This window comes from Dasypus novemcinctus, chromosome 9, assembly GCF_030445035.2.
Source record: "Dasypus novemcinctus isolate mDasNov1 chromosome 9, mDasNov1.1.hap2, whole genome shotgun sequence".
Classification (NCBI taxonomy): domain Eukaryota; kingdom Metazoa; phylum Chordata; class Mammalia; order Cingulata; family Dasypodidae; genus Dasypus; species Dasypus novemcinctus.
The window spans coordinates 9,430,840-9,458,743 of NC_080681.1; the positions used below are offsets into that span (position 1 = coordinate 9,430,840).

Genomic DNA, 27,904 nt, shown 5'->3' on the forward strand with positions numbered 1-27,904 from the left:
GCACCAACCCTTATTAGTTATGTGACAAGCCATTTTACTCTCTATAATCCTCAGGTTCCTCAGCTGGACAATAGCAATGATTCATTGAGACCTGCTTATCTCCTGGGATTCTAGTAAGGATCAAAGGAGATAAAATGCACGACAGCACTTTGCTATCTGAAAAGACATCCACTGATGCTAGTAACAAGAACAATGATATTTACTGAGCACTTTCTATGTGCCAGGCACTGGGCTTACTGCTTGAGAGTAAAACATTGAATCCTCAGAACAATCTGTGAAGTTGGTGCTGTTGCACACATTATCAAGAGGAAGAAACTGAGGTTCACAGAGGTGAAGCAACTTGCTCCAAGTCATCCTGCAGCAAGTGGCAGGGCTGCGGTGGGAACCCAGGTTTAACTACTCCAGAACCCTGCTATGAGCCAGATGCTGAACACCAAAGGAGCTCCCACCACTTCATGATTATTACTCTCCTTCCCTGTGGCCACAGGACTTAGCTGTACTGGAGAAGTGAGAGAGTTTCTCCTGAGATGTTGGGGCTAGAGGTATCTCACTGTGGAAGGGCTGGCACGTTCTACATTTGGAAGGAGACTTCCTTTAGCTTTTCTCTGGAGCTTGACTATGTTCAGCTGAATAGAAAAATGCTTTCAAGAGTCTTCACTCCCTGCCAGCAACGTGCCACTCTCGAGTTAGGTCTATGGGGGACCAAGACAAACGTGCCCAGAGTTCCAAGGGTTCACAGTCTAATGGGAATGCAAGTACAGAAGGGCATTTATTCACTCGACAAGCATACATCGCATCCCTTCCATGAGCCAGGTGCTGTGGACGGAGCTGGGGACACAAGAATGAGCAAGATACAATAGACTGTGAGCCAGGCTCCAACTGGGGCACACATGGGATGAGTGGGAGACCCAGTGGAAAAGCCCCTGACCCTGTGTGAGAGGGAGTAAACATGGTCAGGACAGTTTTCCAAGGGAAGGGAGGATTCAGAGCTACCACATACTGATTGTCTGCGCTGCTTAAAAAAAACAGACAACTTTGCATACTGTCTTTAGGCCTCTCAGCAACAATCCTACTGAGTATATATTAATCTTATGTTAAGGATAAGGCATTAAGTAACTTGCCCAAGGTACAGTGATAGGGGGCCAAGTCAGACTCTGCTCCAGGAGCTCTGACTCAGAAGCCTGTATCCATTTAGTCTGTAAGGTTGCCTCGGAGTAAATTGTGCAACAAGCTACCATGGAGGAAGAAATACCACACCTTGGGTTACAGGGTGGGAAAGTACAAGCAAAGAGGCCACCTAAGAAGATGTGGTTTGAGTGAGCCTTGGTAGAATGGTTCCAGACAGACGGAGCACAGTTTCTTTCATCATCCTAGCCAGGTTCTGGGCCCCATGCAGGGAGGAGCGCCCTGAAGGGTGAATGAAGGTCACCCAGCAGTCCAGGCTAAGGGGTGATTTTTTTAGCTGGGTGGTAGGGGGCCAGATGAGGAATCTTCCTCAAGGTTCTTTGAGAAGCAGGAAATACTCGAACTAACTTAAGCGAAAACAAAAATCTAACAAAGCAACAGCCACAATTGAAATGGGGTATTCAGGATTCAGGCCTATGGCAGAACCCCAGGGCCGAGAGTGTGTGTGACCACAGGAGGGCAGCTGGAAGGGCCGTGCGACACCTGCCGAGACCTGCTGCGCTCTCCCTCCTGCCTCTGCTCTTCTCATCCCCTTCCTCCTGCAGTCTGGCTTTCACCGCTGCTCTGTGTCAGGGCAGAACAAGCCCCACACACTTCCTCGGAGTTAGCAGCCCTGACCTGCAACTCTAAATCCCCTGGGGAGAGAAAGCGACTTGTTTACCTGGGGTCACACAGCTATGGCCAGGGAGTAAGGGCGTCCGTTCTGAGAAGGTGGAGTTTGGGCTGACCTGGAGCCTTGGTCAAGCCAGCACGTTTTGGACAAATGTCCAACTCCAGGTACTGTCAGAACCCACGTTGCGGTGAGAGAGTGCTGAGAGTTCTTCATCTTCACTTTTTCACTCTGTCCTTCAAAGTAATGGATTGGCATTACTTTATAATTCTTCTGTGGAGTTGTTCAATCCATAAATAAAGATTTACTCTTTAAGGCTCTGCATTGTGAGAGCAGAAGCTACAGAGCAGGCAAAGGAGAATTTACCAGCCGTAGCCAAGAGGAGGCAATCAGCTTCCAGGCTGCTGGAGTGGAGAAGCTGGCGGAGGCTGCAGCTGCCTGGGGGCCAAGGCCCCTGGGCCTGTCCCCGCCCTCCAGCTAAAGGACTAGAAAAGCCTCCCTGTACCCGAGACCACACTGCAAAGCAGCCCGAGAGACCTATCCTGAAGGCTGGGAAAAATACCAGGATGTTCTCGGCAGCTCTCCAAATAAACAGTGTTTTTAGATCTAAGCTGGGAAGAGAAATGGGGAGCAGCAAAAGGAGACTTGCCCCGGGAGGGTCACGCCTGATAAGGAGTGGAAGGGAGAAGGCAGCTAGGAATTCTGAGACCGCCAGAGGAGGGGGGAAGGACTTGGCTTCCAGTTTAGCTCCGAGTCCCATCCCAGAGGAAGCCCTGACAGCTGAGCCGACAACTCAGTTTTTCACACCTCCACCTCCCCTTCCCCACCGCCCAGGTCTCTGACAACTCCGGGTTCCTGGGCTGATGGGAATAAGGACCCTTTGGTTTCTCTGGCAGAAAGAAGCCAAGACCAGTGTCAGGGAGGGGAGGACACTGAGAACAGAAGGGGAGAGCTTCGAAGTTAGGAGACTTGCCTTAGACGCAGGAAATGCTGGGGTGGTGGTGGGGCCGAGGGGCGCCCTCTCGACTCCCCCGTGATGGAGAAGCAGCACCTGACCAGAGGGCCTGCTGGACAGCTGCGTCCACAGCGGCAGCCCCTCCTGGCTCCTGAGGCTGTCCCCACACCCCCGCACCGGGCTGGCGACTGTCCTAAGGCCAGATGTCTGGGGGCCAATGTCAGAACTTCTCTTTGAGCTTTTAACTCCCCACCTCCATTAAGGCCTTTGTCTTGCGCTATCTTTTGTTCAACCCAAACCAGGGGTTGGAGAGTCCAGAAGTGAGGTGGTTTGGGATGGTAGGATTCAGCTCCCGAGGCTCCTGGAGCAGCAGGTAATTCGGTTGAATTAATCTGGGCAGTTTGCTGGGTCTGCCCACACAGCTCTACTCACCTTCCAAAACACTTCCAAAATAGCCCTCGTTATTGTACAGGAAACACAAGTTAAAAAAAAAAAAAAAGCAGCTAAAATGACAAGGACCCAGAGATTTTCTGCCCTTTCAGAAAAGTCTGAGTGAACTTTTCCAAAGAAATTTTCAGCCTTAAAGACAAAACGAAAACTGCTTCTCCCTTTCTCAGGGAGGAAGGCCCAGGCAAAGAAAGATGCTACAAAGCAAGGCACCCACGTGTACGAGGGGGACGGACCCAGCTTTCCCGGGCCCGACAAGGCTTCCAAGAGCTACCTCGAAGACTGGCCCCCACATTGCTGTCGTTCACACACACCGTCCCAGCAGCATTCTCTCTTCGGGGTCCTCAAATAGCTATTCCTGGGAGGGGATGGACCTCCACGGTTGAGCACCTGCTTCCCCCACACGAGGTCCGGGGTTCAACCCCTAGTGCCTCCTTGAAAAGAACGCTAGTCCTGGCGTTTGGTGCTCTATGGAGATGAGCGCAGGGACTCAGGCCCGCCTCGAGGAGCTCACGATCAGACACGGGCACCCCGTTCCCAGGGGAGGAGACAAGCCCCTTCCGCCCCACCACCCTGGCGGCCCTCCTCCCCGCCCGGACCCCTCTCCAGCCTTCACCCCAGCACTCCCTCCGCGCCCCCCTCCTGGCGCGGCGCGCTGGAGCCAGATGTTGCGTGGGCAGACCCCGCTGCGGGCTGACAGGCAGTGATTACCGTTGCCAACCCCACATTAGGGGAGAACTGAATGGGAGAGAGCCCCCACCCTCCTCGGCTGGCTACAATAGCGCCCCGACGGAGGCCTCCCTGCTCCCCGTCCTCACCACCCTACGTCAGGCTCAGGGAGACAAAAGGAGGCCCCCAGGCTGACGGATCCACCCTGTCCTGGGGGGGCAGAACTGTACTTTGGGGAGAAGACTGTGTCCCAGGCCCCCACCCCCACCCGCCTTAGAGTACAAGCCCAGGGTTGCCTGAGGGCCACGTCCCCCAAAGGCGGTGGGCCTCCTGCGCCAGCCTGGCCCTCCTGCCCCCGGGGAAGCGGGGCTGCTGCACAGGCCTGGAGAGAGACTGCAGTCCCAGAGCCCAGGGCCCCCGCCTCCTTCCTTTCTCCTTGCCCGATCGCCTTCTGCAACCCAGAGCCCCAGCGCGGGGCGCCAGGCCAGGAAGGGTGAAGCGTGCGGCCTCCTCGTCAGCCTGCAGCCAGGGTGACCAGGGTGCAGGCAGGGAAGGCAGGGGTGTGCTGGGGAACTGGTGAGACCGGCCCCTGGGGCTCGGCCAGTGCCCCTCCTCCCAGCCAAACCGCAGACGCTGTGGCAGCAGGAAAATCAGAGCCAGACCAGACCACCGACGGGTTTGTGCACTACCCACCCCGGAGCAGAGCCCCGTGCCCCGGATGGCGGTGGGGGACGGGGGTCGGGGGCAGAGGCCACTTCAGGGCTGAGATTGGACGTTCCTACGAAAGGATACCTGCCTTCAGGACTCTGGTTTCCACAGCAGGCTGTGATGCCACAAAACCGCATTTTCTGGCTCAAAACCCTCTGCGAGGTGGCACTGGGGGCTCCGCCCGGGGACCCCCCGCCTCTCCCAGCCGTTGGCGGTGGAGGGACGGCCGCTGTGGGGACGCGGGTGTGGGGGCCTCCGAAAGTGGCGGGCTCCTGCCGCTCGCCGGGGCCCCACGGTGAAATCTGTGAACCAGACTCGTCAGCCAAGCCCCTAGCGCGGCTGAAGGGGTGGGTGAGGGCGGAGGAGAAACTGCAGGGGGCGTCCGCGGGAAGTTTCCATCTGAGGGCTACTCCAAACACACACAGGAGAGCAGCTGTGGATTTTCCTTTTAATGCAAAATGCTGCAGTACAAAACGACAGGGGACCCAGGCCCGTTCCTCTGTTCCTCTCGTTCCTCTCCTCTCGGGACACGGGGACACCGGCAGGGAGGGCTGAGGGAGGGAGGGGTGCGGGGATGGGGCAGTTCAAAGTCTTCTAGTCCTCCCTCCCGGGAATTGCCCCCAGATGGGGTCAGAGTTCTCTAGGACTGGGGAGCCTGTGGCCTGAAACTCACCGACGTGGGGCAGGAGAGCAGGCGCGAACACTCAATATTCAGGATTTGCACTCTCAGCTTGAAGAGTATTACTCAAGACCTGGAGATCCCCCGTGAAACCAGGGGCTACGAGAACTTGCCGTGCATTGGCCAAAACCAGGGGGTTTGAACCACACCTTGGCCACACGTGGAGAATGAGGACCAGGGGCTATACACGAAAACAGGGGGAGAGAAATTGCAAGGAACAAGGCTAGGCCTCAAACCTCCTCCTCCTTTCTCCGCATCTCCAGCCTGTAGACGATCTGGTAGCCGTCGTCCCAGGCATAGAGCTGCCGTTCGCGGGGGTTGTAGCGCAGGCTGGCGTGGGCCCCGTAGCGGCGGGGGAAGTAGGAGAGCGCCGCCCGCTCGGGGCTCAGGGTGCCGCTGGCGTCGAAGGAGCACTGGATGCGGGCCCGGCTGGCGGGGCGGGTGTTGTAGACGACGTACAGGGTGCCGCAGATGACGAAGGCGGCCTCGGCGTTCTCGCGGGGGCACGGCGTGTCCCACTGCTGCTCCGTGTCCAGGGTCTGGGGGTCCAACTTGGCCAGGCACAGGTGCCGGTCGTCCTCTCGGGTGGCGTAGACGGCCCAGAGCCCCTCCTCGTCGGCCGCCAGGTCGATGTACGTGTCGTCCGTCAGCCCGTAGGGCGGGATCAGCCCGTCGGCTGGAAACACGGAGCTGTCCACCACCGTCCGGTTGGCCAAGTGGAATTTGATGAGCTGCAGAGTGTCCTCCGACCCGTGACCCGCGCCGGGGCCTCCGGGAGGCCGCCGGGCGTAATAGAGAAAGCCCCCGTATACCAGCTGCCCGGTGCCCACCCAGGGAAAGGGCACGCGGACCCGAGAGGCTTTCCGGGCGGCCGTGGCCAGGGTGAAGTCGCGCAGCTTTGGGAAGACGAGAGCCGTGTCGTTCTGCGTCCCGGCTAACACGTAGATCCTCTCGGCCGGCCCCAGGGGGTCCTTGGTCCACAGGCCGGCTGGGCCACCGAAGCGCTTCAGGATCTTCATCGACCTCACCTGAGAGATGGTATAGCCGCAGTCTGGGTGGGCAGGGAGAGAAGGAAAAGGAAAAACAGACCGAGGGTTAGCTGCCTGCAGTGGGAGCCGCCAGGGCAGGCGGCCTGGAGCCCAGCGGGCACTTGCCCATGGACGGCACCACTCCTCAGAAGGACCAGGAAAAGGGACTCTCCTTAATGGCCAGTCATTACAGAGATGGCCCCAGAACGGTTTCCAGGAGAGAGCAGCATTGAACTGGGATAAGGAGGGAAAGGGCAAGAGCCGAGGGAGACCGCAGGCTCTGAGAGGGGAAGGGGTCCGTCGCCAGGGCACTCACCGGTCACCATGTCGTACTTCTCGTTTCTTCTGCCCTTGCCTTTGGTCCCAGGGCTTCCGGGCACCTTCTCGTCCACCTCGACGCAGGGCAGAGCCGGGTTCTGGGTCTCCAGATAGTCAACCTCCCGCTCCAGCCGGTCCACTCGCCCCGAGATGGTGTCGGCCTCGGTCCTGAGGGCCTCCCGCTCCTTCTCCGCCACCTCCAGCAGGGGCAGCATCTTGTTCTTGAAGTCCCGCAGCTCCGCCGAGTGCCGGCTGCTCTGGTCCTGGCACTGGGCCAGCCGTTCCTGCCAGGGTGGGGGAATAGGAGGGAGGGCTCGAGCCGCAGTGCCCAGGCAAAGAGAGGCCCAGGCAGGGAACCAGGAACGGAAAAGGAGCCCAAGCTCAGCCAGGCTTCAGGAGCCCCTGCAACCCCCCCCAGAAAGAGAAAGCACAAGTCCAGGTGCTAAATGTGCCAAGAGCTCAGATCCGCCAAGGCCCCGGCGCCCACCCCCTGTTCTGTGGCCTGTGTTCTCGGTGAGCAGTGCACAGAATCCTCTGAGCCTCTAGAGAGGTCTGAGCACACAAGGGTGGGAAGGGGGTCTCTGTTCCAATACACAATCCTCTGGGAGGGCAGGGATTAAGATGCTAGAGACAGAAAAAGTCAGTGCGAGTTGCAGATTCTCTGGGAGCCTCCAACCTCAACAGAACTCTTAGCGGCTACTCAGATGCTTGCCCACCATCCTAGCTCTCATTTCCACTCCGTCTCCTTATCCCATGCCAGCCCAGGGATACACCATGAAGTCGGTTTCCTTTGAGATTGCTTTATGTGGGGAAAGAGGATGGCTTGCAAGCTGGAGGATCCTCCTATTAAATTCTCTTTTCAAGAGTCCTCTCTTGTCCCCCCCAGATGCCCGACAAACCGAGTCAACCAGCAGAAGCGGTGGAATCCCTCCCGGCTGGGCCAGATGAGAAAGGAGCCCCTCACCTCCAGGGCGGCGAGTCGGCGCTCCATGTACTCCACCAGTTGGTGCTGCTGTCCTTGAAGGCGTCCCAACCACGACAAAAGGAGCCAGACCAGGAGAGGAGTGCTGGGCCCCATGGCAGTTGGAGAGTGGGGCCCGAGGAAATCGAGCCTACAGCCTGCCTCTTCCGCTCTAGCCCGGGGTTAGCGCTGGAGGCGGGGTGGGGGGCGGCGACTTCTTTCTGGATCTCTGGGTCTCTCTCACTACCCTGGAATGTTTTCACAATGTCTCTACAACCCCCACCCCTCCTTTCCGCTGGGACTGATCAAACACAGATGGCCCCACTGCAGAGCAGCCAGAAGCCGGAGCCACCTCCCGCCTGAGCCACAGGCTCCTCAGGAGAGGAGAAGAACGGGGGAAACCCCAGGCAGAGGCCTCGGGGTCAGTCATCCAGGGAAAGGGGCCAGCTGCAGGAGCCGGGAGGCGAAGAAGCCCTAGAGAGGATGGGGCGAACTCTGTTCCTGTTTCAGTAGAGAAGCCGAGGGCTTTCAGGCCTGACTTTGACTGGTATCCTTCATTAATCCTTCCCTTTCCCAGCAATAGAATGGATTGTTTTCTGTCTTGTTCAATGGAGGCTGGAAGAAGGGGAGATGAGGTTGGAGGGGAGGAAGTGGGGGGAAAAGACCAGAGTGAGCAAGTTTGAACTAACCTCTCCATAGCTCACTGGCGCCATCTTGTGCTAAGTAAATGGTGTTAATCTCTCATGATTAATTAGGGAAACCAAGGCTTAGGACTCCACGCCAGGTGGAAAACTTTCCACAAAGCAAGCCAAGGAAATTCTCAACATGCCAGACCATGAGAATGAATTTACAGGGGTTTCCGCTTCTAAAATGCAGACTTCCCTCACAGATTACCCAATTACTGTAGAAGGCTAGCCCAATCTCTTTCTGATTTAGTCCAAGGAAGAGAATCTGACAGAAAAAAAAAAAAACAACAAAAAACAGGTCACTGAAAAATCAGTGTAATTAACTCTTGATTACCTGGGAGTGAGACTGGCAGTAGAGCTGTCCTACATTGGCTCTCCTTTGCCTGCAAGCTTCCAGGTATATTGTTACCAAAACAGGTGCGTGTTCAGCAAGTTCACACTAAATTTACATTCATTTATATAGGAAGAAGAATCTGAAAAATATATATGTTGTAGTCTAAATCAAAACAAATGTATTCCAGCTTCTCTACTATTGAGAGAAAGCAGACAGACAATTGATCATTTCTCTTGGACATGGCCCAAAGGGGTGCTTCTAAGTGTTTCTCATTTCTATATCCCAACGGAACTGATGGCCACTGCTTAAGACAGACTTGGCCTGAAATGCATGTCAAAAGAAAGTCAAGCCAACATAGCATTTCCTCAGGCCTGCAGTGATTAATCTAGACAAATCTCTCATTCTTCATCAGAAGAAACTTTATTCACTACAGAATCAAGAAAAATCTGATCAGAGCGGCTCCTTCTCTAAAAAGGACTACACCTCTAACCATACAGTTTGAAATGAGGGGGAAATAATATCTTCCTGTGGTGATTCTTGTTTTCATTCTCTGGCTTTAAGACGTTTGGTGCCAGAAATACAGCTTAATTAGCCTCTGTCAGAAGTCTTCCGCCTCTTTCCAAGGCCAGATGCAGATGAACTGAAGTGAGGGCCCTGGAGCCTTCCTCCTTGGAAGTTTCCCGCCAACCAACCCTGGTCACTGGTGGTGTGGAGATCGGTAGGGAGAGCACATTTGCCTCTAATACGCTATTCATGCTCAGAAGCAAAGCATTTAGCCACTTCCAGGGATACCCACTTGTTGATTCCCTTTGTCCCCCCGTAACAGAAGTCAGTAACAGCCAGGTGAAATCAGAAAATTTACCCATTTTATTGATGCATTACAATTGCTCTACATTTTACCATATTATGTAGAAAATACTGAAAATACAAGCTACTTTGTAAAACCAAAGACAAACATTGAATCCAAAGATAAACTATGTTTTACACAATGGACCCTTTTCCCATAGAATTAGTATTAAATTTTAAATATCTATTTCTTTTGTTAAAATGATTATTTTACATACTCCCTAAGTACATCTGCATTACAAACATAGCTCAGTAATTCTCAGAAACTATCTGTTTCTAGAGGCTTGTTGTAAAAGGAAGCGCACAACCAGAAAAGAGAGCAAAAAAAGTTTAAATCGCACACAATAACTAGCATATCAAATACATTAATAAAGTAGGAATTCCATTGCAATATCAAGGATTCAAAGCAGAAATACTAACATTACATATAATGTACATATAATGTACTGCTACATGTAGTGAGATTATTTTTCAAGCTGATTGAAACCACACATTATATAAAGTTTAGCAACAAACATGTAGACATGCTGCACCACCCATCAGTTTAAAAGAAAAATTCAAAATAGGAAGCAGGCTTGGGCCATTCCTGTCACTGAGAGGCAATTTCTTTTCCTATCCTAAAGCAAACCATCCCAACCAGTGGATTTTTGCATAATAATGCTGCATCAAACACACCTTAAGCGCTTGCCTGGCCAAGGGCAGTCAAACTCAGCCCCTCTAGCAGAGGATGGTGATGGGTGAGCAATCAATCACAAAAGCAGGCTCAGAAAGGCCAGAACTGTTGGAAATGGAGTTTTTGTCCCTGGGGTTGGACTTGCAGTGGGAGCACTGACAGTGGTATTGCCTCCTGGGAGCTGGAAAAACTCTGAGTGATGACATGTCCCGATGAGCCAAGAGCGACTGTATTTTAACCCTTCTCCACTTCCTCTCTCTCACTCTGAAGGGAGGCTGGAAATGGAAGTTCTGAGAGGGCTTTAAGCCTCCAGCTGGTTGAGGTCAGGCTACCGTGGCCACGGCCAGCTGCTCACTAACTCACCTGGCTTCCCCTATCCTGCCGTGGCGGGCAACGTCAAGCCCGAGGGACAGCACCTAAAGCCACATCGAGCGCACACACATTCAGCAGACACAGGTGGATTTTCACCTTGGTATATAAAGTCGATTTGCATACAAACATTGAAAATCTCTAAAATTCTTAAAGCCACACACTGCTAGTAATGTGATTAAGATAACAATATAAGCTCTTTTCCTGTGGAATTAAGACTCCTACTTTAAATGGTATCTACCTAATCAACTAGGGGGAGGTCTTTTATCCCCCTGCATCTTACTTCTTACTAAAACGAAACACCTTGCCCCTTGTAGAGGAAAGATAAAGAACGAAAATGTTTCCATTAGAAACCAGACCTGCATTTGAACAAGAAAATCAGAACGTGCTTGGCAAAAAGGAGACACAAAGATCACACACATGGACCATAACACTAGTGACAAAAACTATACACACTGCTTGGCTACCATGACCAATATAGTGCTGCAAACACAACTCAGTATAATGACTAAAAAATACAGAAAACTCCAACATCAACCAGTTCCGGGTAGGCTGTGATGACCACCTGCCCCATCTTGGAAGCCCTTACTCCCTACAATGAAGAAACACCAAATACCTTGACAGCTCCTCGGTGTTTGACCTGGTTCAGAGATTGCTGACCAGGCTCCATGAAATCTCCCGTCTCCATCCTGCACCTCCTTGATACCATCTCTACACAGAACCAGCCCTAGATTATCCCTCAAATAGACCATTTTCAATTCAGATGGAACACATCTGTACCTTAGGGTTAACCTTCTTTCCCAAAGTCCTTTATGGGCGGAAATGTTTCCATCCCCAGTTCCCTCAACTTGACCCAGATCCATGAAGGAACTGAGTACACGAGGACAACTTCACAGCTTGAAAGGCCCCAAGAATATACAAGTTGTTAAAGAGAAACTTCAAAAGCCTCAATGACTCCACAGGCTTTGGTTTCTTCTGAATAGTCATCACCCATTAAGTAACCTATCTGTGAGTTCCCTGTCACCAGCGGCATCACAAACTCCTCCTCATAGCATGGGGACATGGTAAGCAATACAACAGGCTCTTTGGTATAAACACATCACTTACATGTTTTTTCAACAAGCAAATATTTTACTAGGAATGTCAACTATTTGCAGGAAAGACTGTCACATAGGAAAAGAAAAAGAATCTCATTCTAAAAGTGATTGCACGTACTAAAAAGAAAAAAGAAAAAGAAAAAAAATGTGTATTTAATATCAGCTTGACTCCTCTCACCTGCTTCCTGAACTCTCACAGAAGCAAGGTAGCAATATACGGTGAGAGTGTCATATGGGGGCATCTGGGAGAACTCAGCTGAGATTTCAAAATGGAAAGGGGTAGAGGTGGTAGTAAAGGAGGAAAGCTGCTGTTTTTATTTTTCAATGTCAGCAGGGAAACTGAGAACAACGCATTTACACAACACAGCTACTAATCCTGTTCTGTTAAATCCCAGTGAACTTAGGGTCCACGGGGGCTTGCTGGTCCATCCTAAGGCAAGCTCACTGTAAACTCTAGTAACCACTACATTATCATATAAGGCACTACAATAAGGGAAGGAGGGAGAAAGGGAAAGAAGAGACACACACTGAACAACTCCTCACCAGACACACCTGTGCAAAACAATTCCAAGGGTCTCCTCTCCTTGCAGGCAATGTCCCTGCTCATTCAGCACTACAGTAATATGCTCTAATATAATTGCAATTAGTTCACATACATTCCAACAAGTATCAGTTCATTTTGGTTTAAATACAATGGAGACATCAATTCCATCTCCGGGGTAACACTGGAGGATCAGATACACACTAAATACACAATTCAAGTGTAATCACTACACATTTGATTACAAATAACATTTTGGGTTAGCAGGAAAAATTGCTTGTTATATTTTTCTAATCAATATGTACATATTTAATTATGCAAAATATTAAAACACCACCATTACAAAACTTCTAAAATATTTTTAAATTCAGTAATAAATTTTTAAAATATTTTTTGCAATTCCTACATGCACTTATTGTATAAGTTCTTAATAAGAGAGCATTCAATTTGCTGCTGGCATACAAAGGAAGCTACTTTAAAGTATAAAAGCTATACACAACAATGTTCTTATCTGGTTTCAGATTCTTTAGCTTTCTCCCCAAATAAATCACATAAAACAGTAGGGAGAGATGAGGCAAAAAGAGAGAGATGTGTATTATTGAAAATTTATACTAATCTTTAGGCAAAGCTCATCAATGCCAATATCTCAGTACAATGAGATTTTGCATATAATAAAACCATGACAACAACCATACAATAATAACCACCTTAATTTAATGGCTTTTCCAATAATAAAATTTAAGCTGAGTCATAGAAGGACTCTGAAAAAATAATTTAAAAAGAATGCATGGTGCTTTCACTGTAGGTTTGGACTCTCTCATACTAAGTTGCCAGCAAATGGTGAGCTGCCTTTTTAACACAGCTTTATAACAAACACAGGAGCCACTGACAGAATCCCAAAAGTAACAAAAAGTAATATGTAACCAGATTTACAAAAATAACAATTGCCCATTAAGTATAATGAGACATAAAAACAAAACTAAAACATTCTAAGTTTAAATGTTCCATAAACAAAAATAAAATTTTAAGGAGAAATGCCTGATGGTAAAGTATATACTTGTGCAAGCTGCTTTTGAAACAAAATAGGCAAATAAGTCTCAGCTTTTAAACAAACAAAAAATGTTTTCTTTTCTCACTTGTTACCAGACTTCAAGTTGGTCAATCAGCATCTTTCCTCTGACCAGCAATTACAATAAAATAAAGGTAAATAAAAGGGGCTTCACTTGTTTTTAAAAGCATGTATAGAAAGTGAGAGAGAGAAAACATTTTTCAAGGGGTAACCTCAGAATGATCTCTCTTGCTTGAAGATGGGCATTTGAACTTTTCCAAATACCAAAAATGCTGTCACAAAAAATAAAGAATTAAAAAATAGGGCAGACTTTGGGAGACTACAACAATGCAGTCAACACTGAGACAGGTTCCCCGAGAAAAATCTTCTGCTTCAGTGGGCCCCTGCAGAACAAGTTGCTGGCTAAGGAGTTTGGAGAGAGGGTAAGGGAGGGGCTCCTTGTCGCCCATGATGAACTCTGGGCCGGGAAGAGGCAGCCACGAGCCCTCCCTCGTGTTCACCAACTACAAGTAGGAATACTGGCTGATCTTGGTAGGACTCAGCGGGTATCCAGTGTAAATTGCTGAGCCTCGGGAAGACCCAATATAGGACTGGGTGGCAAACTGGTGTTGGTACTGCGCAGGGGCCACGCTGGCAGAAGTGAGGAGGCTGGGCCCGACGCTGACAGGGACCTGGTGCACCAGCGTGCTGGGGTGGGTGGTATAGGCCGCAGCATGCCTTGACGAGCCTTGCGGGGAGAAGAGATGAGCAATGGAACTGGTGGAGCCCAGGGCAGCAGCAGAGGTGGGGGCAGCATACGTATACAGGTGAGGCTGGCTCGGCAGGTGAGCAGGGGCAGGGGCCAGGTGAGGGTGCCCCGTCGAGTGGAGTGGGCTGCCGTGCTGGAAGGCGTAGGGGGCTTGGGAGAGCGGGGCCACAAACGCCTGCTGCCTGCGGGGGGCAGGGTTGTTGCTTCTCTCCTGCGAGGTTGGAGCTGATGATGACTGCTGGTTCTGGAAGGAGGAAGAAGGGAGTGAGGAATTTTGAGGTCACTTTGGTTCAGGGCACCAAAGGCCGAGCTGAGAGCTGAGTTTCTGACTTGCAGTGTTTCTGTGCTCCTATACCACAGAATCTCCCATACGTCAGAAGTCAGCCATCTGTCCCCTCTGCCTCTTGACAGAACATATCCTAACCCAACCCAGATACCAGCGGTTTGTTCTTAAATATGCCAAAGGAAAAGGGGGAATCCAGGGTTCAGAGGGTTACCCACACCTGCAGATTAATAACTGTTGACTCAACTCACCCTATTCTGGTGTCAGTGAATTTGAATTTTTCCTAACCTTTCTTTCTTGCCATTGTTTTCTTTTCTTTTTTTTTTTTTAAAGATTTTATTTTTATTTAATTCCCCTCCCCTCCCCCGGTTGTCTGTTTTTCTGTGTCTTTTTGCTGCGTCTTGTTTCTTTGTCCACTTCTGTTGTCGTCAGCGGCACGGGAAGTGTGGGTGGCGCCATTCCTTGGCAGGCTGCTCCCTCCTTCGCGCTGGGCAGCTCTCCTTATGGGGCGCACTCCTTGCGCGTGGGGCTCCCCTACGCGGGGGACGCCCCTGCGTGGCAGGGCACTCCTTGCGCGCATCAGCACTGCGCATGGGCCAGCTCCACACGGGTCAAGGAGGCCCGGGGCTTGAACCGCGGACCTCCCATGTGGTAGACGGACGCCCTAACCACTGGGCCAAAGTCCGTTTCCGCCATTGTTTTCTTTTGCTCTCCTCTAAGGTCTTCACATCCCTCTTGAAATGTGGAGCCTAAAACACATACACTAACTCGAGCTTATGTTTGCACTTGCATGTGCATTCTCTCTTTCTCTCTCTCTCTCTCACCCTCACACAGGCACACATACATACAGTTACATCCTCATAGTCACACTTTCTTACTATTGGTAGATATCATAATACCACCAGAATTTTAGAGGAGGGAAGGGTGAACACAAATAGAATGAAATGACCCTTACCACCCCCATTAGAAGATTCGATGGGAGGGGAACCCCCAAATCCCAGCCTCTAGCAACAGGTAGTACTAGGACCAGTTGATTAAGTGGCCAGAAAGTTGTTCACTGTCTCTTGACTCAAAAGTAACAGTGTGAGACTTACGTTATTTATGGCCTAGGAGAAAAGGGAAGAGAATCTGGTCTCAGTGTAGCAAGCATGTGGTGGTGCAAAACCAGGCACTGCAAGTATCCTGGGCCATTTCTAACTTCCAGACATTTCTCTAACCTTCCAGGATAGACTAGAGAGATCTGACAGAACACCTGGAGTGCACATCCCAAGCATACTTGGGAACAAAGAGATACAGCGATGCAAGTATGACGCAGGTCACAGAAAACCAAATAGTTTGACACAAAGAGGGGCTTCATTTGGCTTTATTTAGCAGTCCATCCAGAACCAGGATTCTCCAGAAAGTAACCACAGGGGGGGGCCCGAGCAGAAGGCAGCGGCCCCCAGCGCTTACCTGGCTCAGGTTGAGTGGCTGTGCTGCACTGGTCCCCCCGCGCTGTGCTCGATACCCTGTGGGGGTGATACAGCATCCGGCCGACTGCCCACTCACTGAGGCCACTGGCTTGGTCTTGCTGCTCAGGAGACCTAAAAAAGGGCCAGGGCTTTCGTCAGTCAGGAGTGAACAGCTACTCAGTAGCGCTGGGCTAAACCTGAGATGGCAGCATACTAATTAGTCCACATGTGCATGTGCTTTGCAAGAATTCAAGTCTCATGTGTATCTTATTTCCTCAATTACATTTACACTGGAATAACAGAGACTGTATTATCCACCTCTTTCCCTTGTTACTCAAAGCTCCATAAAGGATCCCTCAAAAGCTTCACTTCAGTAAATACTACCTAATCTCCTATTATGTTCAAAGCACTGCCGGAAATGCAAACACAGCACAGACACAGTTCCTACCCCCAAGGAGCCTATAGTTTTACATAGGAAGAGATTAAGCAAGCACAGAAATGTGGCAATAGAAAGCTGAGTAAGATATTGGTAATTCTCAGGACATTTAAGTATCAAAAGTGCTTAGGGAGCGGACGTGGCTCAAGCGGCTGAGCACCTGCTTCCCACACAGGAGGTCCTGGGTTCTGCCCCCATGTCTCGTATAAAACAAACAAACAACAAGCAAAACAAGTGAAAACACCAACTCAGGGGAGCTGATGTGGCTCACTGATTGAGCACTGGCTTCCCACATACAAAGCACCAGGCTCATTCCCCAGCCCTGGTACCACCAAAAAAAAAAAAAAAAGAATGTAAAGGAAAGCAAGAGTGTATCTTGTTGGGCACTTACTGCTTCCAAATTCTAAGAAACTGCAGAGCAGCTTGATACAAAATTTTTGAAATTCTGCTTCCCTCTGTGTTCCACAGGGACAACTGGGGCATTTATTCAGTGAGCTGTTGGGCAGCCTATGTTCTCTGGACCCAACAATGAACAGAGCTCCTGATAATTCTGCTGCAGCTTGGGATCCACAAGTTTTGCCTTATCTGCAATGCTGTCTGCTTCCGAGAAGAACCAAACTGAGTTGACATAACACCCTATGACAGTTACATAATTTATAGTAAAACACTAATTATGCGAATACAGCACAGATGGCTACGCTCATACCACAAATTTTCCTTCCTTGGTATACAGTTGGCAGTGAGAAGCAACTGCCTCGACAAGGACTACATTTCCTGGGCCCCCCTGCGTCTATGGGGCCATGCTGTTCTCTTTCATGATTTCCAAGCTAAAGGGGTTAAAACTGTGTGTGCCTCCAACCTTTCTTTCTCCTTTCAATTAGATATGAGGATGCCAAGGCTCTGCTCCTTATCGCTGCAGGCCTCCCAACCAGGAACACTTCCTAGGACGTTATGTGAGTGAGAAGTCAACTTCTCTTACGTTAAGCCACAGAAGCCTGAGGTTTGCTACTGCAGCCAGCATACCCGACTAATCCAATAACTGAACTCAGGGAGCCTAAGCCCAGCATCTAACAGAGCAAAATGGAGGTAGTTAGGTTGATAATAAAACCAACAACAACATCACTGCTATCACATAGGGTGAGAAAATATCTCAAAGACATATTGTTTGCCAGAAAATGTCTGCAGTCATTTCTAATAATCCCAATGTCTACCTACTTCTGGACTGTCAAATTCTAATCACCGGTAGCCAGTCTAACTGCCTGCTAATTCTCCCTGCCGCACAACATATGCCTTGCCTATCCTCTCCCATCAAGTGTGAATGTGTTTCTGGGACTGCAAACTCAAGTTTATATTACTCCAAACAAAATAAAAGTAGAAAAAAAACTGATAATAAAAATTAATTTCATATTACAGAGAACAACAGATTTCTGTTCTGTTCCACTGGCCTAAGTATTCTGGAGATTGTAACACAATATTAAGCATATATATATCAAAGGAAAATTAAACTCTAGCTGTGAAGACACACTCACCTGAGGCCTGAGTTGCTACAGTGCAGTCACCAAGCTGAGTTTTCAGTGGAGGCACAATGATGGTGCGGGCCCCAGAGCCATCGGCCACAGCTCGGCCTGGCCCCTCCAGGAGGGTCCCACTCTTGCCTCGGAGAGTGTTCAGGGTGTCAGTGGAATACGGGCTGCTCAAGGAAGAGTCAGAGTCTGGAGAATCATTGACAGTGACATAACTGATGACATTGGACCTTGGCTTCAGGCCAGAGCTGAGGAAAAAGCACATGAAAATTCAACTGCCCTTTCAGTAATCTTTCTTGGATGGACTCTGGTCCACTCATAATAACAATGATGACGACAGAAGTAATTCTAAGAACAGCAAATTTCTGAATGCTTCCTTTTATGATGCACTTTCTTGTACTCAGCATATATCTGACCGAAGCCTCACAACAATCCCGTGAAGTAGGTGCTATTATCCCCATTCTGAAGATGAGGAAATTGAGGCCCAGGGAGGCTAAGGAACCTGGTGGTGAAGATGGGCTTCAGACCAAGGACTCGAGTTCACGCCTCTAACAACCAGTCCATGCTGCCTCTTAGCCTTCCCAAACACAGTCATTTCAATAGCATTCTTAAAATACCACTTTTTTTTTTTTAAATCTCACCCTGCTGGACTACAAATAGTTCCTTGCTATATCAAATTTCTTACCATACCATTTTTTAAGGTTCTTTCACTACCTGATTCTCACCTTACTAACTTTAGTTTTTTTCTTCTTTTATCATATACTCTAGTCAAAGCAATTCTGCTGGTTATATTCATACATACTTTTTGCCATTACTAGGCCACTTTTCCTGACTGAAAGGTTTTCTCTTTCTCTCTTTCCAAAATCAGTACAATGGCCACTTTCAAAACTTAGTTTCAAGCCTACCGTCTTTCAAATAGTCCTTCTGGACCACTTCATTCTAAATGTCCTCTTTCAAGTTCATTTAAACTTGAAATCTGCAGACGAGCCTGTAAAGTCCCCTAAGTTACTATCATGTATGAATTCTATCTCCTCAGGTAAAAGTAGGGTAAAGCCCTCCTCTGTATGCCTCACACCAATGGCACAAGGAAGGATACAATGCAGAACAATCAAGACAACGGACTATGCTCACACTGTAAGACAGGAGTGGTCTATGACAATTCTTAACCTTACCACTCTCTCTTACTTAACTTACCAGTCAAAGACTTGGACTAAGGGGCTGGGGTAAGAGGAAATAACCTAATATTTTAATCCTTAAGCATTTTAGACCATGTATCAGTGGGGGGAAAAGAAGGGAGACTTACGGAAGTTCGACCTCTTCCAAAGAGGCCTTTTCACATTAAACTACTGCATTCTGAAACTCAGTTTTAAATAATCTACTTTTTCATTCCAATGAACTGTTATTTATATTTCTGTTGGGGTATCTGTTTTCAGGATATAAAGTTTCCTGAAGGCAGGGATCATTGCTGCAGTATAATGTACAAACCTGGTCTCTAATGTGTCTACAAGACCCATGTAACTGACGAACATTTATAAGAGCAAAGAAAACTGTTTTACAATGTTCAGTTATGGAAATGTCAGTGTTTTGGCACCTATATCCATGACCACACTTCCAAAAGATCTCTTTTTCATAGCTAGAACCAGGCCACTTGTCTGAAGCCAACAGCCTAAGACCAGGTGTAGGAGCCACAGAGCCAGGTGCCATTCACCCGTCTTACCTACTGGGCTTGTATTTGTTGTCCTCTTCCTCATCGGTGTCACTGCGAATAGTGATGACACTCACAGGAGGGCTGGGAGTGTCTGGAATGATGATCGGCTGGTGCTGATCCTGGACGGGGACTAGGGAGTTATAAGATGACGTGGTGCGAAGGGGACTGCTCCCAACCACAGAATAGACTTGGGAAGGCAGAACATCCAGAGAAGACCTAGAGGAAATGATCATAAGGAAAGTGCTTGGCTCCCCAAATTGTAAATTAATTCCTCAGAGCTCTTTCCAATGTGCTCTTTGATTCCTTTTTACCTTACCAATAAGCTAAGTGTATTAACTATTAAAGTGGCAATGAAAAATACGCTAACCACTCTAGCCAGAGTTTCAGGGCACAAGAGCACAAAATACAAAAGAAATTTTATGTTTTATATGCCCTTTACCCTAGGGTTAAATTTTATTCTGTAAAGTGGGCAGAAAAATGAAAACACTATTATAAAGAAGTCCTGGATTCAAAACAGCAACAGAGAGAAAGGATGATCATAACCAGGACACAGCTGGTATGCATGCCCAGATGAAATGGTCACCTCCTTCATAATGTGGCAGGTTCCTGCTGCTTTATACCAAAAGTGCCCACCACAACACTCCAAATGCCAGGCCGCTGATCCCCTAAAGTGGCATGGTTTGAGCTAGCAGCTCTAGTCGAGACTTACTTGGAAGAGACTGGAGCAGACTGCTTATTCTTCTTTGAAGGGAGGGAACTGGATTGTTGCTGTCTGACAACATGGGCAACGCCAACATTCAGGGGCTGAGCAGTGGCCAGTGTCACATGGTTAGTCAGCAAGGACGGCTGCTGCATGATGGTGCTGTACTGGCTGCCATGAGAGTGGGCATTCCTGTGTCAACAGAGAGGAGTCAACACCAAACACTGGCAATCAGGATCAAAATGGAACCAAAGAGCAATGAAAACAACCAAATAAAGCTGCATTTTCTTTTTAAAGTTGGGCAACTGGATTATAAGGCTTTTGGTTCTCACTGTGGTGTTGTTCCTAATTGCTTAAGACTTTCTTTAAATCTGCAATAAACTATTACAAACCATAGAACCTACTCTTTTCCTGTATTCAAACATTTTTTTTAATAACACCTGGCCTGACATGGATGACTTTCTTCAGGGATTTCAAATAGACATTGGTCTCTCTTTTCCTTTATTTTCCTCCCATTCTCTCTAGATCATCAAGTACCCCTACCCAAAGGGATCTTACCCTTACAAATTCCCCAGGGGAGGAACATAGAGCACTTGCCTCCAATCTGCTAGCTGCTGGCCACTCCCCATGGCCTCTGGAATCACTGCTGTGGGCTGGACAGAGTTGTGTAGAGCTACCCCAGGCAACTGTTGCCAAGTTGAAGGCAGGAGAATTTGCTGGGTTCCTCCAGGCCAAGCCTGCTGTAAGGAAACACACACAACAAGACCCAGACTTCACTCATTTTTGGTTTTTTTTTTTAAATGAAAGAAAATTTGTATCTAAAAGAAGTTGCTCGCAGATTGTTAACTTGCAGAGATTAATAAAGAAAGGTCAGAAGGGCTCAAAGTTACAAAGCTTATCAAAACAGAAAGAGAACACACTGCTTTTTCTTGGCCACCTCCCCCATAATCTGACAACCAGGGGATTAAAGAAAAGAAAATCCCCTGTGGCAAGAGTGTCTATTGTACTGTAGAAAAAAGGAGTCTGAAATTTCAGAAGTAGTTTCTGGTTAAATGCTGGAGTATCATTTTTGTAAAGATACTGAAATACAACGCTAGAAAGTTAAGAGGACTCCCTTGAGATTAAAAATAAAAATTTTAAAATTTGAGTGTCAAATATTAGATCAACTCAACCCATAAAACAAAGGGCAGAATCCACCCCCCCCCCCCCCGGGATTGAATCTGGGACCTTGTACATATGAAGCTTGCACTCAACCACTGAACTATACCCACTCCACTGTTCCCTTTTTTAAAAGGGTAGTACTTGGAAAATGGAACCCAATGTGGATGATTGAAGGTCAAAATTCTTTGACAAACACGCTTATGTCAACAACAGAAAGCTAACTTCATTTATAGCCATGTGATAGAAAAATAAGGCAATAAGTAAAATATTTAAGAAATAGATGCAGAAAAGCATCATATTTTGTTTTTAATGCATTTGTTTTTTAAGTATCATTTCTAGAAAAATACTTCAACATAAAAATTAATCGCTACAAGAAAGTACATCATTGTTAAAAGGTAGACCTTTTAACAAGCCATGTCACTTGCAATAGACTGAGCAACAAATGTTTTCTGTACCTCTTACAGAAATTCTGGCATTTTCTGAAAAAAATGGGAACAGATTTGGAAGTTTCCTTTTTAAACTTGAATTCTGCAGTACAATCACCTACAATGCTTGGGTACATATGGTTCAGTTTCTTGAATTTCAAACTGCAAGACCATCAAAACAACACTGTTTTAAAAATATTTCTGCAAGTAACAGACCCACTTGTTACAAACACTGGTTCCAAACAAGCCTTCAAAGCAGAGAAACTGCAAACACATCTGCTACCATAAGCAGAAATTTTTAAAAAATAAATAAAAATAAGAGAAGTATGTTAAATCACACCATGCGTCTTTCCATAAGCCAACACCTGCACAAGACAAAGCATGTAGTTTAATACAGAGCAAGAAATAACATTCCAATGTGAGGCAGAAATCTGGCGTTCCAAGCGACGAACTGTTTTGACAGAGAAAGGACAAAAATATGCAAAGCTTATAGCAAATGGCTAGTGCAAACTCAGGAGAAGCAGCAGAGAAGTGTCAACCTCCATTCCCAACCTCAAAACTACAGGTGAGCAAGTTAAAACCAGTGATTTGGATCAATGAAGTTGGGAAATGTATCTGACTCCCTTGCCTTCGTGTTTTTTTGCTTATGAGATAATTAATTTCGAAGTAGGAAAGACTTTGAACTGAAAATGGAACAAATTCTAACCACTGAAGTATGTTTGGAAGTGTATTCACTCACACGAGTACTTGAGAAACAAAGGACAAATTTAAAGCTACTTTGAAAGCTGTACAAATATCAGAATTAAAAGTATCAACTGGTTTTCAATGCTTACCTAATTTTGAACTTTCTAAATAATGAAATGCTGGATAAGTATTTCTAACTCTCACAATAAGCAATTCTAACTCTCCCAAATACACCACAGCACATTAAAAAATTAACTTACAGTGACAAATCCTAACGTGTACCTGAAGCTCTGTTTATGTTTTCCAATCTTTAAGCCCCATACTACTATATTTGCTTCTGTAATCAATAACTTTTTCCCCATGGCTAAATAAAAATATATTCTATTTGCATAAAATCTGTCAGCTATACTTTCACCTTTGTATTAATATAAAGACCTATTTGTAAAATAATTAATTTCTCCATAAAACTCATAAAAATTAGCTCACCTCTAAAAGCATTTTAAAGGGAACATCATCTCTAAATGAATGATATAAGCTGCCACTGATCATGAGTGGCAAAAAGAGCTACCTTCATGTTTTCACAGACAGAAGGATAAAATCAACTGATAAAGCAATAAATTAAGAGCATCTTAAGCATTTCCACATGCACAGAAGTTTTAGAAGCTTAAAAGAGCAAAATAAAGAAGAAAGCTAACTTGCCAAGGAGTTCAGATTTTGGTGATCCAGGGTACCTGTAGCAGAGCCAAACTAAAGGCCATTTCCTTCATTTTACCAGAGGGTAAAAGACAGGGCAGAAAAACAAATAACAGTGTTGAAGCTCTTCTGAGGCTACATCAAGAGCTTTTTATCACACTAGGCTGGCAAAGAAGAATCAAGAGATCTGGCTCTTTACAGAGCCACACTGAACATCAGAGTCAAACAGGGCTTCAGCAAATGTTGGGAAGGAAAACAATGAGACATTAAAGATGTAGCAAGACCACAGCCACAAGATGGCACATGCTTCCATGCCCTCTGCAAAATCTAAGTTAAAAATTTTTTTTGAAAAAATGAGAAAACCAGAAGAAAACAGAACAGAAACAAACAGGAGAAAACAAAAAATAAAAAAAAGAAAGAAATCAAAAAAACTCCGTTAGTAACACAATCAAGTGAGGGGAATTACCAGTACAGCGGCAGTCTGTTCAACCAGCGCCGGGCGGCCGGCTGCGCAGCTCAGAGTAAAGGGCACCGCATACTGCGGTGTGATGGTGGCTACTTGAGGGTGGAGAGTTGCTACCATTAGTGGTGTACAGCTTCCCTGAAACGTAGATTAGGCACGTAAGTGAAACAAACATGGAGGCAGGTGCTCTGGATTCAGAAGGGTTCTCATTCCCCCCCAAGTTATTACCAAAAAATAAACAGTAATTTCATATCACCTAAATTTACACACCAAATACAAGCTTCCCTTCGAACTCTATCCAGCATTCGCAAACTAGGTCAAATGTCAAAGGCTTAAAGCAAAAAAAGTATAGGAACCTTTCCTGGACTGGATTCAGGGGATTGGTTCGATAACATTCAGTTAACAAAGACATCTATTAAGAATTCCTCCTACTCACAAAACATGCTTTTTGGATTTCAGAATTCCTGTGTGTCATGATCTACAAACATTTACCTATAAAATTTAAAAATGTATTTGCTGCTTATATAAATACTTCATGAGTTTCTTATCATCTTAGTTGAATGTTCCACAGTAAGCATAAAGTTTTAAAGCTTTCTACAGCCTGGTTAAAGACAAGGAATGAAGGAATGGAATACCTGAAGAGGCATCCAGACTATGAACCATGATAGATTTCTGAAAAGAGTAAGCAAAAGGGACTTTAAGGGATCAAAGGAGGAACCATATATTTTAGAATGAAAATGTCACATGTAGTATGCCTTCAAGAACTTCAGGGTAATAAAAAAATTAACTTCATCCCTCAGAATGATAGTAAACTCACTCAGAAGACAATTTCTCAATGTCTGGATATTCATCCAAGCCTAAAGGAGACACTGGCAAAGTTGCAATAATGTTAGGAATGAGTAAATCATTCCATATAGATGTTCATTTTAAGTCCACTGAATCACAACCAAGAAAGATTTTATAGTCATAGCAAATACCATTTTTTAGGACAAAATATCTGATTCTCAGTAGTGCTTCAGCCATACTAAGTATCCACATAGCACTGGCTTTTACCTGTGTCAGAACTCCGGATTGAATCTGCAGTGGCTGAGCAGCTGGCGCCTGGGGTACAATTGGCACGGCATTATCCATCCTCACAGAGAATCCAGAATGTTTTGTTGTTGCTTGTAGTCCAGCTGTTGAAAATAACATCACAGTGAATCTTCTTTGCTTGATCTGTAGATACTATTTCTTTAGTTTTTTTGTTGTTTTTAGTTTCTGTTCAAATAATTTACTACCCAGATTTTAGTCCTAGAAAGGAGTTTCATAACAGTCTTGGGAGTTAAAAAGAGGGAGACGTGGTTCACTTCAGGTTGGATTAATGGGAAGATGTTTGATACAAGGAGGAATGGTTTAAGGAAATTTTTAATTCTTTATCCAACAAAATTTTAAAACACACTACTCCTTACATTAACAGTACAGACAAAAAAAAAAACAAGAAAAAAAGCCTCCACTTAGTAGCCTTTTAATCTACTAAGGGGGGAAAAAACTCAAGTTTTTAAAATTGTAATCTATTAAAAGCAAATATTTGAATATAACTTTTGGTTAATTAGATAAGAAAATTATGAAAAGCTCAATAATTTATAATCTAAGTTACCCTTTTGCCTAGACTGTTTCAAGGGGATGTTTTTCCCATTCCTCAAAAAATATGACCCAGTTCCAAATTTAGTCATGTATTTTATCTTAAATCAGTATTTACTGAAGAAATTAGGCTTAGAATACAAATATTAAAATATAGACATTTTAGTATACAGACACACTTTCTTCTACTTATTTTAGGAATCTGCTCTTATCATTGACAGTTTTCTTATCAGGCTCTTTTATAGCTAATGGACAGCAAGGAAAATCAAGAACTCTTTGCTATTTTATTAATCTTTTTAACAAAATGTTTTCAGGAAAGCCCTGTGGCGTCAGTTTCACTCTACTGTGACTATCTTTAAAACAGTGCCCATGTCTCATTCATCTTTTTATTCATTATGCAGTAAGCACAAAGCTAAATGTTTCTTACAATATCTTATCCTGGGGAAAAAAGGGAGCTCAAGACGTTCTCCCTTTTGACACATTTAGGAAGAGAATGGAAAGCTTTCTTCTAAACCTACCTATCAAAACTTTCAGTGTAGAGAAACGAAGTGAGCATGATGCCCTCAATTCACTAATGTCAGCAGTTTTTTTTTTTTTAAGTAAGAATATACCTTTTTTTTTTTTTTGAGGTACTGAGGATGGGGGATTGAAGCTGGGACCTCATATGAGGGAAGTCAGAGCTCAACTACTGAGCCACATTGGCTTCCTGGGTTTTCTTTGTTTGTTTTGCTTGTTGTTTGTTTGTTTGTTTCAGGAGGCACTCGGAACTGAACCCGGGACCTCCCATGTGGGAGGCGGGCACTCAACCGCTTGAGCCACATCCACTCCCACCCATTTTAATTAGAAAAGACTACTTTGGTGACATTTTCTAAGCTACCACCACTGAATCTCTCTTGCTATTAGTATGCAGATATCAGATGAAGATAATCCATAAATCCTAATATTGTTATTTTCAATCTTCCAATTTTCTACTTCAGTAATTTCTACTTGTACTGTGCTAAGAGATTGACATAAAGGTAATCCAGAAATGTACAAAATAAGAGGGAATACTAAAATCTCAATTAAAATACTCTAAAAGTAACCTCAAAAAGAGCCTACATGTATATATTTATATATATGTAATACATGCAGATATCAAGATTTAAAAATTGCCATCCATGTTCCTTAGATTTATCTATGTAACAAGAAAACTAAGCAACATCAAAATTCTTATCTATATTCCCAGGACACATAGCCAACTACGAGACAATATTACTGTAATAGTCTTCTAGAAATTGGTAGGAACTGAAGAGGCAAACTGTCGAAAGATAATGTTCCCATGTATGGATCCCACAGTGATAAAGTAAAAAAGGGATGAAATTACAGAAAAATAGTCACCACTGCACAAATTATACATCTATTTTGGTCAACTGGAATAGTATGGAAAGTAGTATTTATAGTATAGACCTGCAAATGTAACTCTAAGTAAATATCATATTGTTATAGTAATTTAGGCTAAGTAAGTTACAACAGTCAAGCTAGCTTAAAACTAGCTCCCTTCAGGGAGCCACAAATGGAAATAAAGAATTTTAAAAAGCTAACACTTTTGAAAGCTTCTCCCCCTACCCTGAACCAAGAGTTAGAGGGGTATGTATATGTGCTTTGTATGGATATAGTTCATTAAATAAAGAACCATGGAAGTAATGGAAAGAAAAGTAAAACTGCCTAATTGATCATAGACTATCCTACTCTAAGTATAGGCTTCTTATAAAATAGCAGATAGTGAAAGAAAAGTAGTCAACCTGGAATAAGGGACTGTTGGGGAGAAACCACATATGGCTGTGGCTGGCAAACCAATTAAAACTCTTTATAGTTATTTGATATTAAATACTGAGAGGCAAAACAGAATAATACTTTAAATTGTATAAGCTATGAACCCCACTGTTTGGGTTCAAATTGTGGTTTTACCAAACTAGTTACAAGACTTGGGGCAGTTGACGGAATCATGCTCAATTTTTTCTCTGGATGGGGATAATGAGATTAGGTACCTCCTAGGTTTGTTGAAAGGATGAATACACGTAAAAGCACTTAGAACAGCATCTGGCATATAGTAAAACATATCGGGTATCATCATCATGATCATCTTAAATTCAAAACTCCCTTTCATTTGGAAATTCTGAGTTTTGCTCTACCTAGCTCCTCAGGTTATTTAGACTTCCAAATTGGGAAAACAATTTCTAAAGCACACACTTACCTAATTATACCAAAAGAGGTTATCCTACGTTGCCCTCTACCTCTTCAGTTTATATTTTGCTTTGTTGAATGAACCCAAAAATTCTTCTGCCCTACCTCTTAAGTATCATCTGAGAAGAAAAAACTTCACAGAGTCCCACATCTGAAAAATTTCCCAGTGAAACCCATTTTAGCAAAGGTGGGAGCTAGTATGCTAAATTCAGTAGAAAATCATCCAACACATGACAACCCAAAGTACAGAATTTACTATTATGAAGCATATGCAGAAAATAATTTGGTAAGTTAGGCTAAATTTGCATTTACGGGTTTCGAATCTGCTCCTCCGCTCTCCCTGTAGTCTCTCCCTGGTTTACATGGCTATCGCTCTCCTGTCCTCCCGGTAATCTCTCAGTTTCCCCTAGCCCCTCTTTGCCTTCTGCTTGCTCCGACTCTGTCAGAAACCAAACAAACAAAAAAGTCACAATCAATAAGTAATCAAAGTAAAAAGATAAAAATCCTACCTGCTTCTATGTAAAGTGCTATGAGAAGCCTGAATTCCCTCCAACAGGGTACTAACATTGACTTTTTATTGGGGAAATCAAGTGTGTAAGTCAGAAAATTTT

The 27,904-nt window shown here is 45.6% G+C and overlaps 2 protein-coding genes across 5 annotated transcripts in view; both read right to left on the reverse strand.

The window, feature by feature from the left end:
* Window positions 1–5,008: 5,008 nt before the first annotated feature.
* Window positions 5,009–8,002, reverse strand: OLFML3 (olfactomedin like 3). Its single transcript, XM_004462960.5, has 3 exons — window positions 7,564–8,002; window positions 6,598–6,883; window positions 5,009–6,304 (listed from the first exon to the last, which is right to left on the reverse strand). The coding sequence occupies exons 1-3, from the start codon at window positions 7,675–7,677 to the stop codon at window positions 5,484–5,486; spliced, it is 1,221 nt and encodes a 406-aa protein (XP_004463017.1). The 5' UTR covers window positions 7,678–8,002; the 3' UTR covers window positions 5,009–5,483.
* Window positions 8,003–9,424: 1,422 nt separating this feature from the next.
* The window catches only part of HIPK1 (homeodomain interacting protein kinase 1), a 56,132-nt gene continuing 37,652 nt past the window's right edge, over window positions 9,425–27,904 (reverse strand). For 3 of the 4 annotated variants that reach the window (XM_004462961.4, XM_004462963.4, XM_004462964.5), the window contains 8 exons: window positions 24,504–24,625; window positions 23,454–23,588; window positions 20,622–20,764; window positions 20,034–20,216; window positions 19,334–19,540; window positions 17,623–17,864; window positions 15,659–15,789; window positions 9,425–14,167 (listed from right to left, as the gene is read on the reverse strand). In XM_004462961.4, the coding sequence (XP_004463018.1) occupies window positions 13,679–14,167; window positions 15,659–15,789; window positions 17,623–17,864; window positions 19,334–19,540; window positions 20,034–20,216; window positions 20,622–20,764; window positions 23,454–23,588; window positions 24,504–24,625 (1,652 nt within the window). In that variant the 3' untranslated portion in view covers window positions 9,425–13,678. Of the gene's footprint in view, window positions 14,168–14,697; window positions 14,956–15,658; window positions 15,790–17,622; window positions 17,865–19,333; window positions 19,541–20,033; window positions 20,217–20,621; window positions 20,765–23,453; window positions 23,589–24,503; window positions 24,626–27,904 lie in introns of those variants that run through there. The other variant, XM_058303012.2, reaches the window with a different exon arrangement.

Coding starts and splice junctions, on each gene's coding strand:
- OLFML3 (XM_004462960.5), bottom strand. CDS start 7,677: ATGGGGCCCAGCACTCCTCTCCTGGTCTGGCTCCTTTTGTCGTGGTTG. Junction 6,884..7,563: donor GCCGACTCGCCGCCCTGGAG/GTGAGGGGCTCC, acceptor CCACCCTGGCAG/GAACGGCTGGCCCAGTGCCA. Junction 6,305..6,597: donor GAAGTACGACATGGTGACCG/GTGAGTGCCCTG, acceptor CTGCCCACCCAG/ACTGCGGCTATACCATCTCT.